The following is a 15735-nucleotide window of genomic DNA, read 5'->3' on the forward strand; positions in this document are numbered from 1 at the left end:
GGCTGGACAGAAGGCATCGGACACAGGCACACACAGTTTAGGGCTTTATTTGCAGGCGCGCCCGCACTAAAGGCACCTGCAGAGTGGACGGGACTCCCGGGCTCGGGGACCTGCGGGGCGGCGGGGCAGGACCGGCCCCTGGTCCCGCCAGTGGTCCCTAGCAGGTGGCGTAAGCGTTGGCCCTCTCCTGGATCTCCTGCAACAGCCCGGTGACCTGCTCCTCCAAAGCCTGCAGTCGTGTCACCTTTGCCGCCATCATCCGTTCATTGGCCCCAAAGCGCTGCTCCAGGTCTGCGGAACATGCAACATGGTCACAGTACAGCCTCCCACCATGTCCTCTGTCACCATCGGGACACCCGGTGGGACAGGCCCAGGGGGACACGGGGAGATGTATTATGGGGAGGTGGCAGGAAATGTACCCCACCATGTGCTCCCTCTCACCTTCCAGCTTCCTTTTGCTGTTGCTGGCCTTATCCAGGAGGTCTCGGGCTTCTGCCATCAGCTGCGACACACGCTGCAGGGCCCCACCAGACACCCTGTCCAGCGTGCCCACCCGGTTCTTCAGCACCACATAACGCTGTGTTACCTGGGCCAGGTCCTGGCGGCACAAGGGCATGGTGAGGCTGAGCACCTGCAGCACCCAGTACCTGCTTGGTGGCATGCATAACCAGGCAGGGATGGAGCTCACCTGGCTAAGCGTCCCCGAGGTGGTGGTGGCACGCTGTGCCGCATCCTTGGCTTGCTGGGCCATGTGGCGAGCACCCCGGCCGTGCTCCTGCAGGCTGGTGATGCGCTGTGCCAGCTCCTGCAGCCGCCTCTGCACCTGCGACTCCTTCCTGTCCAGCACCTGCAGCCTGCGCTCCGCCTGGCAGGGATGGACACCAGCTGCAGCAGGCACAGCAACCACCATGCCCATGGTGCCAGCCCCACTGCCCTGGTAACTGCCCAATGCCAGCCACATTTCCCCAGTGCCAGCCTCCCTACCCATAATGTGCCCAAGCCATGTCTTGCTCTGCACAGCACTGATCCCATTACTCCCAGTGGTACCAGCTCCACTCCCCGAGCCCATGCTCCTCACCTTCCTGGCTCTCTTCTCAGCCACCTGGATGGCATCCCTGGCGCTCTGCAGGGTGCTCCCTGCTGTAATCGCCTGTGTCCGTGCCACCTCCAGTGCCTGCTGTGTCCCCGCCAGCTCATCCCTTATGCCTTCTGCTCGCTCCCTGCAGCAGCACAGGCATCTCCAGGCCCTGCCGCTGCAGGGGGACTGACCCTATCCCCTGCCTGCCCCAGCATGGCCCCACCACTTGCCTGGCCTCCTGTCCCTGTGCCAGCAGATCCCGTGCCACAGCCAGCCCCTCTGCTGTGCTGTTGAGAACTGCGTCCACCCCCTCTAGCTGGCTGATGCTCTCCTGCATCTCCCACAGCAGCTCCTGGATCTGTCCAGGGCTGCTGGGCAGGGAGATGTTCAGCACCTGCCGGGCCACCAGCTCGATGCTGCCTGGGTCAGCTCCCTCCTCTGCGGGGACAGGGGAGCAGGGTGGGCTCAGGGTGGGCTCGCTGAGTCCTGCCATGCCCATGTGCCCACCCAGTGCTGTCACTACCTGCCAGGAAGGCCTTGATTCGGCGGATGAAGTCCCGCAGCTGGGCTGTTGCCTTCTCTGCACGGCTGCGTGCGGCCTGAGAGTGCCCCAGGGCCTCCTCTGCCCTGCTGCGTGCCCCCCGTGCCAGCTCCTGCACCTCCTGCATCTGAGGGGCACTTGGCTGAGCAGGGGGCACAGGGCAGCCCCGGGAAGGGGCATTTGGGATGAGCAGGGAGTATGAGGGGACAAGATGTGAGCCTGCAAAGGAGCGTGCAAGGGGGGTGCAAGGGGAACAGAGGGTACAGCAGTGCCCCAAGGGGGCATGCAAACAAGTGGCACAAGGGGCATCTCTGAATGGGCATAAGAGACACATACAGAGTTAACATGCTTGGGGACATGGAAAGGGAAAAAACAGGACATAGAAGGGGGCCATGCAAAGTGGCATGGAAAGGGCACCAACAGGATATGCAAAATGTATACAAGGGGACCCCAGAAAGGGCCATGGAGCAACCACCCCTACCTTCTGTGCCACAACATCCAGCTGCCCTAATGCCACCTCCAGCTGCTGAGAGGCATTATGAGCAGTGCTCAGGGCTCGAGCTGAGACAGGCAATGCCCCTGCACACCCAGTACCACCACAGTGCCTTGTCCCTGCACTGTCTCGGCACAAGGCTCCTCCGCAAGACGCATGCTCGCAGCTCCGGTCTCCAGGCGCCCCACAAATCTGTGATGGTGGAAATGGCAGCTCATTTCCTGGACGGTGATGCCCACGCTGCTTCTGCCAGTCCTGCTCTCACCTTCTCGTTGATCCTGGCAATGCTGAGTCCCATCACCCGTTTTTGTGTCTCCCGCAAGGATTTCCGGGCTGCGGCTGTGCCACGGCGGAAGGTATCGCCCCGCTGCTGCAGCGCCCGCTGGGTCTCCCGCTGCATCACCTGTGCCCTCCTGAGCTCGCCAGCCGTGCCATTGACCATCACCTCCGCCTGCCGCGAGGCCTCCGCCGATGCCAGGATGCTGCGGTAAGACTCTGCGGGTGCGGGTGTTAGGCTTTGGCCAGGATGGCTGCCACCAAACCCAAACCTTGCTGGCTGCTCTTACCGCTGAATCCAGCTGCCGCTACAGTGCCGAGGAGGCTCTGAAGGTGGGAGGTGGTTCGGTTGAGACCTCCCAGCTCACGGCTCAGCTCAGCTAGCCGGCCATGGTGCTGCATATCTGCCTGCGCCAGCTGATCTAGATGTTGCTCCAGCTCTTGGAGGTGCTTCCCAAAATTGTCCAGCTCCATCCTTTGGGTAGGGAGGATGGCTTCAAACTTTCAGGTGGGGACAAGATGGAAGTCCCTCCACCCTAGCCCTACATGCACACTTGCCTGGTGCCACCCAGCTGCCTGGGCAGTCCATCGAGGAGGGGACTACCAGGGCTGTGCCCCTCTCCCAGCAGCTGTTCCACGTGCCCCAGAGCCTCCTCCAGCTCCCGCAGGCGACGGGGCCTGAGTGGGAGTGCAGAGCCCCCCTCCCTCAGCGCCTGCACCTGTGCCCCAAGGCGCTGCAGTCCTTCCCGCAGGCTGCCCACGGCCAGGTCCCAGCGCCCAAAGCAAGGGTGGCAGGGTGAGCACTGGGGGAAGGGCTCCTGGTAGCCCCGCTGGCAGCGGTCACAGCGCAGCCCCCCGAATCCTGGCCGGCAGCGGCACTGCCCGTTGTCCTGCTCACACTGCAGGCTCTCAGCACCCAGCGGCTCACACTCACAGGCTGCAGAGACAGTTGGAGGTGTGTCCCAGCCTTCCCATGGAGTCCCATGCCCCCAGACTGCCACCATGTCCCAGCATCCCACCATATTCCCCTGTGTCTCCAGAATCCAGTCTATCCCCAGCATCTTCTATTGTCCCCACAGTTCCACCAAGTACTGGGTCCCCAAAGTCCTGCATGTCCCCAGAAACATACCATGTCCTCAGTGTTCCACCATGTCCCCAGCATCCCACTGTTCCCCAAGGTCCATCATGCCCACAGTGTCCCAGCATGTTCCCAAGATCTCCTGAGTCCCTTGTGTCCCCAGTGTCCCACTGTCTCCTTAGTGTCCCATGTTCAGAGTCTCCCACCATGTCCCATTTCCCTAGAGTCTCACTATGCACCCAGAGTCCCCTCATATCCCCCATCCCCAGAGCCCCTGCTCCCCCAGTCCCTGGGGTGTGCTCCCACCTCGACACTCCTGCTCAGGGTCTCCCCAGTGGTGCTCCTGGCACTGGGAACAGACACGACCCCCAAAGCCAGGCCGGCACTGGCACTGCCCTGTCACCTGCAGTGACAGCGCCATGCTCACTGTGCAGCTCACTGGGCCCCAGGAGGGCAGTGCAGCTGTAGCAGGGTGCCAGGGGACTCACAGTGTCACAGGCAGGGTGCAGGGCATGTGTGGGGTGGCAGCCACAGGGCTCACAGCCCCTTGGCCCCCCCAGCCTCCAGAAGTGGGGTGCGCAGCGATCACAGCTCTTGCCCACGACATTGGGCCGGCAGGCACAGGCTCCTGTGCCACGGTCACAGTCACAGGTGCCATCGGTGCAGTGGGAGGCCAGTGTGCCCCGTGGGTCACAGCCACAGCCTGCAGGAGGGTGGATGGCCACATGGGGCTCAGCCCATACCCACTGCCCAGGCAGTGTGCTGCTGAACCCAGCACCCCAAATCTGCCTGACCCCAGTGTCCCCCAGTCTGCCAGGCCTCAAACCCCTGCACAGCCCCACCAACCCCAATCCCTGTCCCCTGCCCAGCCCCAACCCAGGCACAGCCCCACACCCCTTCTAACAGCCTCAAACCTCTCCTGGCCCTGAACCCTAGCCCTGCAACACCCCAAAATTCTCCCTGACCCAACCCCAATCACCCACACCCAACCACAGCCCCACACCTCATCCCTGTGTTGAGCCGTTGCATCATTTCAACCCCCCATTCCAAACCCCTGTGCATCTGCAGCCCCGCAGCCCGGCATCCCTGCAGCCCCGCAGCCCTGCAGCCCCGCATCCCCACAGCCCTGCAGCCCCACCAGCCCCGCATCCCCGCAGCCCCGCAGCCCTGCAGCCCCACAGCCCCACAGCCCCTGCATCCCCGCAGCCCCTGCAGCCCCGCAGCCCCGCTCACGCCGGCAGCTGCGCTGCAGGGCATTGCCGTAGTAGCCCGGCTGGCAGTGGGCACAGCGGGGCCCAGCTGTGTGGTACAGGCAGCGCAGGCACTGTCCCGTGCGGGGGTCGCAGCCCTCTGGGTCGCTGGTGTCGATGTTGTTGTTGCACTGGCAGGGCCGGCACTCCCCCCCATCCATCTCTGGAGCCCCAAAGTAACCAGGGGAGCAGCGGTCGCAGCGGGGCCCTGCAGAGAGGGGGCTGTAGGTGCTGGGGTCCCGCAGCCCCAGGCAGGGGGTCCCTGCTGGCCCGTGCCCGCTCTGGCCCTCACCCGCGTATCCAGGGGCACAGAGGCAGACGATGTGGTGTGTCTCATCATCCGCATGGCAGGCGCTCCCATGGTAATGCCGTGTGCCAGGGTAGCCGGGGCAGGGGCAGGGCCGGCACTGCTGCCCCGAGCCCAGCACAGGGTTCCCATAGTAACCATCCTGGCACCTGAAAGGACGAGAGGGGACCCAGTGGGTCCCTCCAATCCATCATATACCATCCCACCATCCCATCCTATTCCATCGTATCCCGTATCATCATATCTCACCCTATCCTAGCCAATTGTATCCATCCCATTCCATCTCAATCTCATCCATCCCATCCCATCCCATTCCATCTCAATCCCATCCCATCCCATCCCATCCCACACCATGCAATCCCATTCTATTCTACCCCATCCCATCATATCTCTGCCAGCCCATCTCAACCCATACCACCATTCCAACATATCCCATATCATCATATCTTATCCTGTCCTACTCCATTGTATCAACCCCATTCTATGCCACACCACCCCACACCACCCCACACCACCCCCCCCCCCCACACCACACACCACACCACTCCACGGCCTCCTCTGGGAGCTGGCCCACCTCTCACAGTGCCGGCCGCTCGTGTGGTCGCGGCAGTGCAGGCAGGTGCCCGTCCGGGGGTCGCACTCCTCGGCGTGCCCGTTGCACTGGCAGGGCCGGCAGGCAGGGAAGCCCCAGTGGCCGGGCTGGCACTGGTCACACTGCCGGCCCACGGTGCCGGGCTGGCACCGGCACTGCCCACTCACCTTGTCACATAGCTGGGACACTGAGCCCTCTGGGGAGCAGGTGCAGGCTGCAGGGTAGCACAACTCAGGTCAGGCACATGGGTGCAGGGACACAGGGGTGGACAGACAGACAGAGAGGCAGGCAGGGGACCAGCACCCAGAACATGCTCACTCCATGGGCTGTGGCACAGATGGGCTTATGTGGACACACAGGTCCACAAGAGCATGGGTGGACAGACATATGAGAGAGTGCAGGACAGCACAATGCTTACAGGGGGCTCATGTGGATGGATGGATGGATGGATGGATGGATGGATGGATGGATGGATGGATGGATACCTGTGACTGAACCCATGGGCTGCAGGACAGCAGGGCTGAGATGGACACATGCACAGACAGATGGACAGACAGACAAGTGAACAGGGAAGTGAAGAGGGCGCTGATGGCTGGACAGACAGACAGGAGAGACAGCAATTTCTGGTGGATGAAGATCCCAGTACTCACGGCTGCATCCCAGGGGCCCAAAGCCAAAGCTGCCTGGGGCACAGTGGTCGCAGCGTCGGCCGATGACGTGGGGCTTGCACTCACACTGCCCGCCCTGCACCTGGCACTCGCTGCTGCGGGAGCCCTGTGGGTCGCACTGGCAGGCTGTGGGAGCAGGACCAGCATGGGGCCAGGGCTGCCTTTTCTGCACCTGCCCACACCTGCCCACACCCTGCCCACGCCCTGCCACTGCTCTCCTGCCCACCATTCCATGGGCATGGGCATATCCTGACCCACTGCCCCGGCAGGGCTCCAGCCCTGCCCACTCGTGGATCCCATCCTGCAGGCTCCCCACTCACGCAGTGCCCCGCCGTGCATCAGGGCTGAGACGCTGCAGACCAGGCGGGCACAGGCCTCGGCCAGGGGGTGAGGGGGAGCCATGCGAAACACCTCCAGGCACTGGTACCGCTCCAGCTCCTCCTGGCGCGCTGCTGCCTCTGCCCCATGGAACCCTGGCAACTCTGACACCCGTGGCAGGAGCACCAGCTGGGGGAAGGGAAGAGGAGATGGGGCGGGGGGGCATAGCCAGCCTCCACTGTGGCACCTACCACTAGGCTGGATCCATGTGCTCCAGGACAGTCCCAATGATGCTGGGGTCAATTACCCCAGCTCCATCAACAGCCATGGACATCCCCAACCCCATTGATATTCCCATAAAAAGTGCCATCCCCAGAAGCTTCCTTATTCCCTTCCACGCTGACATCCCTATGCCAACCCCAACTCTATCTAAATCCCCAGTCTCATTGATATTCCCTTCTATTCCCTTCCCCTTCAACATCTACTTCCCCATTCCCATCCCCATCCCATCCCCATCCTCATCTCATCCTCATCTCCATCCCACCCTATCTCATCCCATCTCATCCCCATCCTGACCCCAAGTACATCCCCAGAGGGGGGTCACTTCTCACTCCAGCCTCTGTCCCTGTCCCTGCCCATGATCCCACCCCTGCCAAGCCTCAGGCACAAGGGGCAGTGGGACTCCCCTCACCGAGTCAATGAGGATGAAGGCACCAGGGTGGCGCTGGGTGACGCCAGCCCGCTGAAGCCGCATGGTCACCTCATAAGGGGTGCTGGGCTCGAAGCAGAAGGGCCGGGACAGCAGCACATACCTGTACAGAGTCAGGTGTTGCATGGGCACAGCAGGGCCATGGAGACAGCAAAAGGACAGCAGCAGCAGGACCCAACCACCTCCCTTGTTCCCATCCCCAACGCCCCCCAGCCCATCCCATTGCACCTCTGGCTGTGGGGCAGACTCTGGCGGTACATCTGCTCGGAGGGCAGCAGGTTCCCACAGCGAGGGCTGGTGGGCAGCACCCGGGAGCTGACACTGACCACGGCCTCCCAGTCCTCGGCTGACTGTGGTGACAGGCAAGGGCAGTGTCAGGGCTGAGCTGTGCCATACACGCCGTGGCCGTGGCTGTGGCCCTGCTCACCTCGGGCTCGTAGCGCAGCAGCAGCTCGTAGTCCATGGCGTAGGGCACGTTGTCCACACGGAAGGTCAGGCCAGCCCCGTCCCGCACCCGGGCAAACCCCAAGCCTGTCCACGTCACCATGCGCCCGGCACTGTCCCGCACCACCTCCTCCACGTCCGGCTGGGCAGGGCACAGGCACAGTTTGGCCCTGGCTCTACCCCCAGCCACTTCTGCCCTGCAGTGCCTCACTGTGCCCTCCCCTACCACCTCACCTTGGGGGGCTGCTGGCGGCTGCGGCGCGAGGGGACAGGGGGCTGGGGAGCACGGAGGGGGCTGTGCTGATGCCGTGAGCGTCCCTTCCGCCCAACTGGCTCCCTGGTGTCGTACTCCAGGCAGTCCTGGGCCACCTCTACCCGAATGGCACCCTGCAGGGATGGGGTCAGGGGACGGTGGCCATGCACAGGGACAGTCATGCACGAGGATAGCCGTGTACAGGGCATGGTAACAGCCACATGCAGGACAGGGTGACAGCCATGCATAGAGCACAGCAGCAGCTATGCATGGAGCATGGTGAACAGTGACAGCCATGCACAAGTACAGTGACCCCCAAGGAGACTCACCGGGAGCTGAGGGTGGCTGTGGCCATGGCCGGTGGCCTGCTCGGCCTCATAGGTGTAGTAGTCAAGGGGGGCACAGAAGAAGCCGGGTTGTACCTGGTCACACTGCCGCCCCATGATGTGGGGACGGCAGGGACACGCCCCATCCTCCATGGAGCACCTGGGGGTGACCATCCTGTCCTTTCATCTCTCCTTCTGTCTGTGTCATCATCCCTCCCTACTTCCATCTCTGTCCCCATCCCTCCCTCCCCCATGTGTGACTCCCAGCCCTGTCCCCACTCTCTTCCCCACCCCTGCCCCACGGGTGCTGTGCTGGGCCCCACCGGTTGTTGTAGGCTCCCCCGAAGTCACAGGCACAGGGCCGGCAGCCCCCCAGGTCGTAGCTCAGACCCCAGAACTCGGGCTGCAGTGAGGAGGGGACATGTAGGGCATGTGTGGGGCCAACCCAGCCCTGGGGGTTGCCATGGGGTTGGGGACAGTCCCTCACAGGTTGGGGCACTCACCACACATTGGCTGCAGGAGCGCCCAGCCACGAAGCGTTTGCAGTAGCAGTCCCCACTGATGGGGTCACATGGGGAACTGCCTGCCACCGTACCCCGCGGGTCACACCTGCATGCTGCCCCCACACATGCACATGTGAGGGGGTGCCAGTGGGACTACAGCCCACATGCTTCATGGCCCTCCTTCCCCATCCCATATCCATCCATCTTCATCCCTTCCATCCCCATCCTTCCATCACCATCCCTCTATCCATTCTCATACAACTATGCCATATCCCTCCATCCTACATCCCCCTCTATCCCAGATTCTTCCATCCTCATCCCTCCATCACCATACCTCTACCTCCATCCCTCCACCCTCATCCATCCCGTCCCCATTCCTCCATCAACATCTCTTCATTCCCCATCCCTCAAATTTCATCCCTTTCTCCGTACCCCTCCATCATCCCCCCATCCCCATCCCCTCTCCCACGCCATCCCTGGCTCCCAGCTCACGCTGACAGCCCTGTGGGTCGCTGTGGCTGAGGCCATAGGCGCCGTGCCGGCAGCGGTCGCAGTGGGGACCGGCCACGTTCTCCTTGCAGCGGCACTGGCCCGCAATCATGCCCAGCGCCACGTCCGTGTGCCCATCGCAGGCACCTCCATCCAGCGACCCTGCTGGGTCACAGTCACACGCTGCCAAGAGACAGGATCATCAGTAGTTCTGGCTGCTGGTACCAGGAACCGTGAGGATGGGGCAGGTGGCACCAGGAGCCATAGGGCTGGGACAAGCCGTGGGGCTGGGGTCCCAGGACACTCACGGGCACAGGCAGTGGGGGACCGGATGTCGGAGCGAGGGTGCCGGTAGTAGAAGGGCTTGCAGAGGTGGCAGTGGCGGCCCATGGTGTTGTGCTGGCAGGCATCACACACACCCCCACTGGTGTTCCCCGTGGCCAGGAACACGGCCATGTCAAAGTGGCACCGCCGTGAGTGCTCGTTGCAGTCACAGCCTGCAGGGACAGCACCGTGGCATGGCGCATGGCACCACAGCCCACACCTGGTAGGCAGCACCCCAAGTGCCAAACCTCCCCTGTCTGGATCCCCCTTACTCTGATATGCAGCACCACAACTGCAATGCTCCCCAAAGTACAGCCCTGGCACCCCAAAACCCCTGGCACAGCACAGCCTGGCAACCCTGGCACTCACGGCGACAGGCGTTGGTGCTGGAGCCCTCGGCTGGGCGCCAGGGCAGGTCATGGTAGAAATCCTCACAGCGCTCGCAGTTCAGCCCCTGCGTGTGGTGCTCGCAGACACAGCGCCCATGGATCTGGGGGGAGCACCCAGCTCAGTGTGGCTGCCAGGTCTCATGGGGCAGTGCTGGGGGGTTTGTGCCTCACCATGCCAGGGACAGAGGGTGTTGGGGCACCCGGTGCTGGGGCACAGTGGGCAGCGTGGCCATGGCAGAAGCAGCTCCCGCGCAGCACCAGTTCATCCACAGCGTAGTAGTACTTGTGCAGCACCTCCCGCCGTGAGTCCAGCAGGTTGTCCCCCAGCGTGTGCAGCTTGGTGAGGTTCACCCGCAGGTTGGTGACACGCAGCAGGTCTGGGGGCATGTCACTGTTAGCACCTGCCCTGACACCAGCCCTGCATCCCCCACACCCCCGGCAACATACTCTGGATGTCTGGGCTGTAGGGATCTGCTACGGGAATGGAGGGGTCCAGCACCTTGAAGATGACCTGTGAGAAGGAAGGAATGGGTGATCCCATTCCACTCAGACCCCTGGCCCTGCTCTGCACCACCCTATTCCTACACACCTCCCCATGGCTGGACGGCTCAATCTCAGAGTAGCGCTGGTCACACAGCACCTCATCCACAAGCCCCAGGGAGTGGCTGGGGATTCCAGGGAAGAGCTTGGAGCAGTTGTAGGCAAAGTAGCGATACACCTTCCAGGTGCGCCCAAAGTCAGCTGAGCGCTCCACCAGCATGGCCGCAGGACGGAAGGTCTGCAGGACACCCAGATGGGATGGGGACCAGACCCACAGCCCCTCCAGATCCATCCCATCCCATCCCATCCCATCCCATCCCATCCCATCCCATCCCATCCCATCCCATCCCATCCCATCCCATCCCAGGCATCCATGTGTCAGGACCCACTTTAAACTTCATAATAAGGTGGGTAAAGTGGAACTCGCCCTCCAGGTCCAGGCGGATGCTGACATGCTCCACACCTGGGAGACAAAGAGAGACAGAGATGGCTGAGGCTGGGGAAGACCCCCATGGCCATGCAGCCCCACAGCACATGCATATGGGGCAACCTCACTGCCACCCTGACCTCACCGTTCTCCGACTGCCACCAGGTCCGTTTGTCATGGGGGCTGCTCAGGTAAATGACATTCTCGATGCGGTGGCTCTCAGGCAGGGATGGGTCACGTGAGTCACAGGTGAAACACTTCTCCGAGTCCTGTGCCAAGGAGTGGCACCATCAGGGATGGGTGACTGGAAGCTGCACCAGTGCCTGGCTGTGTGGGTCTGTGCTGGAGCTGTTCTGGGGCTGGGTGGGCTCACCTGGAGGTGGCTGACGATGCAGTACTCCTGGGGGCCATCCAGCCCACAGGTGGAGGTGGCACTCAAGCGGGAGGCTCGCCCCACCAGCAGGTTCCCAGTGGCTGGGTAGCAGCTGCCACGGGCGCAGCCGTGGCTCAGGTCAGGCTCCTGCCAGCCCCCAGCCACCAGTCCCCCGACTGCAGAGAGCATGAGGGCACAGGCTGGGGGCTGCACTGGGGTGCCTGGGCACCCCCTACTCCCCCATGCACCCACCCCACCCCCAGCTGTCCCATCCCATCCCATCCCTGCATCCCGACCCACTGATGCAGCATGAAGCTCCATGATCCGGAAAGGTGCTGGCAGCAGCACCACAGCCTCGTGACCAGGGGCAGGGAGCGGGGTGACTGGGGGGCTGGGCTGCCCATGCTCCTGGGGGCCCGGGCAGCCCCAGGGTGCTGAGAAGTGCCTCGGGGAGTCAGAAGCCAGGTCAGGCGCTTGCTAATCCCGACAGGGCTTAGTGCAGCCTGGATTCCCCGCTGGATTTTGCGGCAGTCAGGCTGTGGGCGCTGCCAGGCAGGCAGCATGGCCACTGCCACCACCTTTGCTGCCCAGCACTCTCCACCCTGACTGGGGTCCCTGAACCACCACAGCTCCCAGCAGTGTGGGTATGCAGGGTGCCACCAAGGCCAATGCTTACCCAGGAGGAAAGCAAGCGCCAAGAGGTCCATGGGCAACCACGGGATCTGCCTGGTGGAACAGGGAGATGGCGCTGCGATAGGGCGCAGGGTATGGCATGGGGTGCAAATTAGCTGATGCCTGTCCTCTCCTGGCTCTAGCAGGACTGTGCAGTCCAGGATGCACCCCCCCACACCGGCATGATGGTGCTTTCCAGGGACAACACGAGGAATCAGGGTCATTTGGGGCAGCTGGGTCTGAAAGTTCTCCGGAATGACATGCGGTGTCCACCTGAGCAGCTCTGCGGGACTGTCACACACACATCCAGGCACACAGCCATGCTATGCCCCACCAGAGCTGGCACGAACTGTGCCATGCCCCACCCTGCCTGGCTCAGAATGGATCTATCCTTTTGAGAGTCACTAGTGTCCCTGGGGGGTACCAGCATCGGGCCAGGGCCAGCTTGGGAGGGGAGCCAGGAACGCTGGAGCCGGCTGGGCAAGGGCGTCCCTGACTCTGGCCAGGGTCCCGCTGTTAAATTTAGGTTGGAGCTGTCTTTTGTGTTTCCTTCTCTCCCGGTACTTCCCGCTCCCAGCCTCACAAGTGCTGGATCAAAGCCGGGTCTCGGCTCTGCCCAAACACATCTCTCCTGTCCCCCGCACGGAGCCAGCCCAGGGCAAGGGGGCTCGGGGCGATGGGGGGAGCCGCGGCTCCGTTCTGGCACCCGCCCCGCTCGAAGCCATGCCAGGGCGATAGGCAAGGTGGTGCAGAGCCACGTGCTGGCACGAGGGTCCCCGAGCCCCCGAACCCCCTGTACCTGGCGTCCTGCGGCGTCCGGCGGGACCAAGGCCAGGGTCGAGGGCGGCGTGGGACCCGCTGCCCCCGGGCTGGGAGCGCAGAAATGAGCCGGGGCAAGGGCAGCGATGGGATGGCGGCTGGTGGCCCCCCTTCCCCGTGCACGATTCTTATTCAAATGGGCTGCCCGCTGAAAGGGACGGCGGTCTCCAGGCTACGGGAATGTCACTGCCGATTCCTTCTGCCTGGAGGCCCCCGCCGCCCGCCCGCCCGCGGAGGCCAGGCCGGCCAGGCGTCGGCAGCCCGGGCACGCCCCGGCCCCCAGGCGGCACGGTGGGCCCCGCCGGCGAACAAAAGGGCGCCTCGTGGGCTGGCGAGCCAGAGGCACCGCGTTCCCTGGGCTCCCTGCACGGCGCGGCAGGAACGTGCCGGCCGCCGCGGGCAGTGAGGCGTGGGGGCAGCATGGTGGGATGGGTGGGTGCCTGATGCTCCAGGAACCGGCGGGTGCAGCCACACAGGGGTCACTGCGTCATCCTTCGCCTCAGGTGGGGATGGCCCATAGCGAAGGCACCTGCACGGCTACGCTGTAGGGTGGAGCCGTGCAGGGCATCTGCTCTACCAGGAACTCACCCGGGCACGGCGGCGATGCTGCCGGATGGGAACGTCCCCTCCCTCCCAAGGTACCTGTCCCTCCCCACTGCTACAGCTCCCTGGGCAAAGTCCGGCGCACGTCAGCCACAGGAACCGCATGGCAAGGGTGGGGGTACCCAACCTGTCACTGCCAAGGGACCCCACAGCTCCTTCCTTGAGTGCTGCCTCACGCCAGTTGCCAGCACCCAACCCGTGCCATGGGCTGTGCCGAGTGCCAAGGGCTGTGCCGTGCCCCAGAGCTGTGCCGTGCCCAGGATCTCCCCTACGGCGCACCGGCTCCTACCTGTGCCCGTGGGAGCCTGGGGCGCTGGGCAGGTGGCTGGTGGCCCGGGTGGGCTGCGGAGTCGGAGGCCCGCTGGGCTCGGGCTGGGCTCAGCTGCTGTTCCTGGAGGAGGGCGGCCGGTGCCTGTCTCCTCCTCCGGCAGCCGTGCCAGGCGAGGGGAGGGACCTGCCCGCACCGAGCTTTAGCCAAGGTGAGGCAGAGGAAGGTACACGCTGGCGGTGGCCCACGTGTGACACAGCAGTGTCCTGTGCCTAGGCTGGCCGGGAGAGCATTCCCGCAGGGCTGCTGTGCCCGGTTGTGCAGCACGTGGGGCTGCTGAGACAGGCAGCCTGGCTGGGACTCGCCCCGCACTGCACGGGCCCGTCTGTGCCTCTGCAGGGCGCGTCTCTAGCAGCGGTACCGCAAGCCCTGCACTGCACTGCCCCGGTACCCATGCCAAATGGATCCTGCTCACGCCCAGTGCTGGCACTGCCATGCCCCACTCACCCTGTGCTGGTCGGTGCTGTCTGGGATCCGCTGGACTGGGTGCTGAGCCGGCAGCCCTGGAGCCCTGCAGGGAGCACGGCTGTGCACCAGGGCTGGGTGCCACAGAGCCCTCTCTGTCACACAGGGATAGTGCCTTTTATTAGCCAAGGCCGAGGGCAAAGGAAGGAAAAGGAGCCGTGTGCTCTCCACGCCAAGGCCACGCTCTGGCCACCTGCCGCCAAGCAAGGTCATGGGCAGACAAAGAAGCAGCTCTCAGCCATAGGGATGGCAAAACCCATGCCCCCAGGGACACCCTGAGACAGCCAGGCACCTCAGCAGGACAAGAGATGCTGTGCACAGTGCACTACCAGCTCCCTATAGCCATGCACGGCACTTGGAAGGCTGGAGGAAGGTCCAGCAGGGCAGGCTGGTGGTCAGGCACCACTACCACCTTGTGAGCTGGGAGACTGGCAGGAGATGAGCTGACAAAGAGCTATTAGAGCTGGCCAGCGTGTCTATGTCACGGGCTGCTCTGAGGAGATCCAAAGAGGCCTGATAAAGGCAACTGTAACAGGATCTCTGGCCTTGAAAAGCGAAGTAAAAGTGGGAGGGAAGGATTCTCAGCGGGATGTGAGGGATGAGAGAGGCATCTCAGTCCATATCCAGGCACCTCCTTGAAGGCTGCTCTGACTTCCCATGGCAAGCTGCAATCCCTTCCTCTGCCCCAGAGCAGAACGCGTGGGGGTGGCCCGGGTCTGCCCGGGGACATGGCCTGTCCAGGGGCAGCTCCACTGGCGGAGATCTGCCAGCAGCTCTGCCCTCCATCACCGGCGTCTCAACGCTGCCGAGCATCCCCCCCTTCCTCAGGTGCCCACAGCCTTGCTGCCCCAGCACCTTTCAGCAGTGATCAGGGCACTCTTGCAGCATCACAGAGACCCCCCCCTGCCCCCCCATCCTCGGCAGAGCCCCTGGGCTCCAGGGGCAGCTTCTCACGCCTGGCCAGCCCTGCTTGGACCGACTTCCGTGCACGCAGCAGGCAGCCAGCACTTTCCCGAACATCCTTAATGAGCAGAGAATTACTTAACCACTTCCCTTCTCGAGGAATGAGCTCCAGCACGGCACCGGAGCTGCTGTCTGCCCAGGGCCACGGTCCCACCAGCATTAGTGCTGGGTCAGTGCACTGACAGCCCTGCAGCACAAACTGGATCCAGATCGCAAACCGTGGAACAATGGTGCTTCTGTTGAATTAGCCGGGCAGAGGGTCCTGGCTGCGGAGTGGGCAGATCCAGAGAGAAGGCAGAGGGTGAGCAGGCAGGCTGGGGCTGGCAGAGAACCTGCCAGCACAGTGCCACCCTGCATGTTTCTAGGAACTAACCAGGAATGTGGATTTATCCCAGTTCGGCACCAGTGACATACATCCGGGGTATTTCCCACCCCAAACCAGGCAATCCTTAATGGAGTTTGAGTAACGCCAAACTTCCCTGGGAGATCTGGGGAGAAGAGCTGGGG

General features: G+C 63.5%; 1 protein-coding gene across 4 annotated transcripts; it reads right to left on the reverse strand.

The window, feature by feature from the left end:
* Positions 1 to 31: 31 nt before the first annotated feature.
* On the reverse strand, positions 32 to 13887 carry LOC139595826 (laminin subunit beta-1-like). 4 transcript variants are annotated; one of them, XM_071439541.1, is made up of 36 exons: positions 13762 to 13884; positions 12850 to 13017; positions 12055 to 12104; positions 11379 to 11554; positions 11151 to 11274; positions 10968 to 11041; positions 10628 to 10816; positions 10486 to 10549; positions 10210 to 10415; positions 10019 to 10139; positions 9634 to 9822; positions 9329 to 9508; positions 8837 to 8949; positions 8657 to 8736; positions 8337 to 8493; positions 7989 to 8141; positions 7738 to 7896; positions 7539 to 7660; positions 7293 to 7413; positions 6604 to 6790; positions 6266 to 6409; positions 5598 to 5829; positions 5009 to 5172; positions 4700 to 4924; positions 3955 to 4169; positions 3773 to 3869; positions 2947 to 3325; positions 2679 to 2863; positions 2378 to 2607; positions 2101 to 2304; positions 1602 to 1761; positions 1309 to 1516; positions 1079 to 1220; positions 689 to 865; positions 442 to 598; positions 32 to 291 (listed from the first exon to the last, which is right to left on the reverse strand). In XM_071439541.1, exons 3-36 carry the CDS (start codon positions 12083 to 12085, stop codon positions 158 to 160), a joined length of 5499 nt encoding a protein of 1832 aa, XP_071295642.1. In that variant the 5' UTR covers positions 12086 to 12104; positions 12850 to 13017; positions 13762 to 13884; the 3' UTR covers positions 32 to 157. The 4 variants fall into 4 exon arrangements, with proteins under 4 accessions (XP_071295642.1, XP_071295645.1, XP_071295644.1 ...); XM_071439544.1 differs by having other exon boundaries at positions 1602 to 1746; positions 13762 to 13883; XM_071439543.1 differs by lacking the exon at positions 12850 to 13017 and having other exon boundaries at positions 13762 to 13887.
* Positions 13888 to 15735: the final 1848 nt, after the last annotated feature.

The sequence above is a fragment of the Agelaius tricolor genome, unplaced genomic scaffold (assembly GCF_023055355.1).
Source record: "Agelaius tricolor isolate 1412-34295 unplaced genomic scaffold, bAgeTri1.0.p SCAF_14, whole genome shotgun sequence".
In the NCBI taxonomy this organism is placed as follows: domain Eukaryota; kingdom Metazoa; phylum Chordata; class Aves; order Passeriformes; family Icteridae; genus Agelaius; species Agelaius tricolor.

What these genes read in the sequence shown, in the direction of transcription:
- LOC139595826 (XM_071439543.1), bottom strand. Translation starts at nt 12,085, where the DNA reads ATGGACCTCTTGGCGCTTGCTTTCCTCCTGG. An exon ending in CCTCGGGGACGCTTAGCCAG is followed by an intron (nt 599 to 688) that starts GTGAGCTCCATC and finishes TTGTGCCGCCAG; the next exon opens with GACCTGGCCCAGGTAACACA. An exon ending in CAGCAAAAGGAAGCTGGAAG is followed by an intron (nt 292 to 441) that starts GTGAGAGGGAGC and finishes CATGTTCCGCAG; the next exon opens with ACCTGGAGCAGCGCTTTGGG.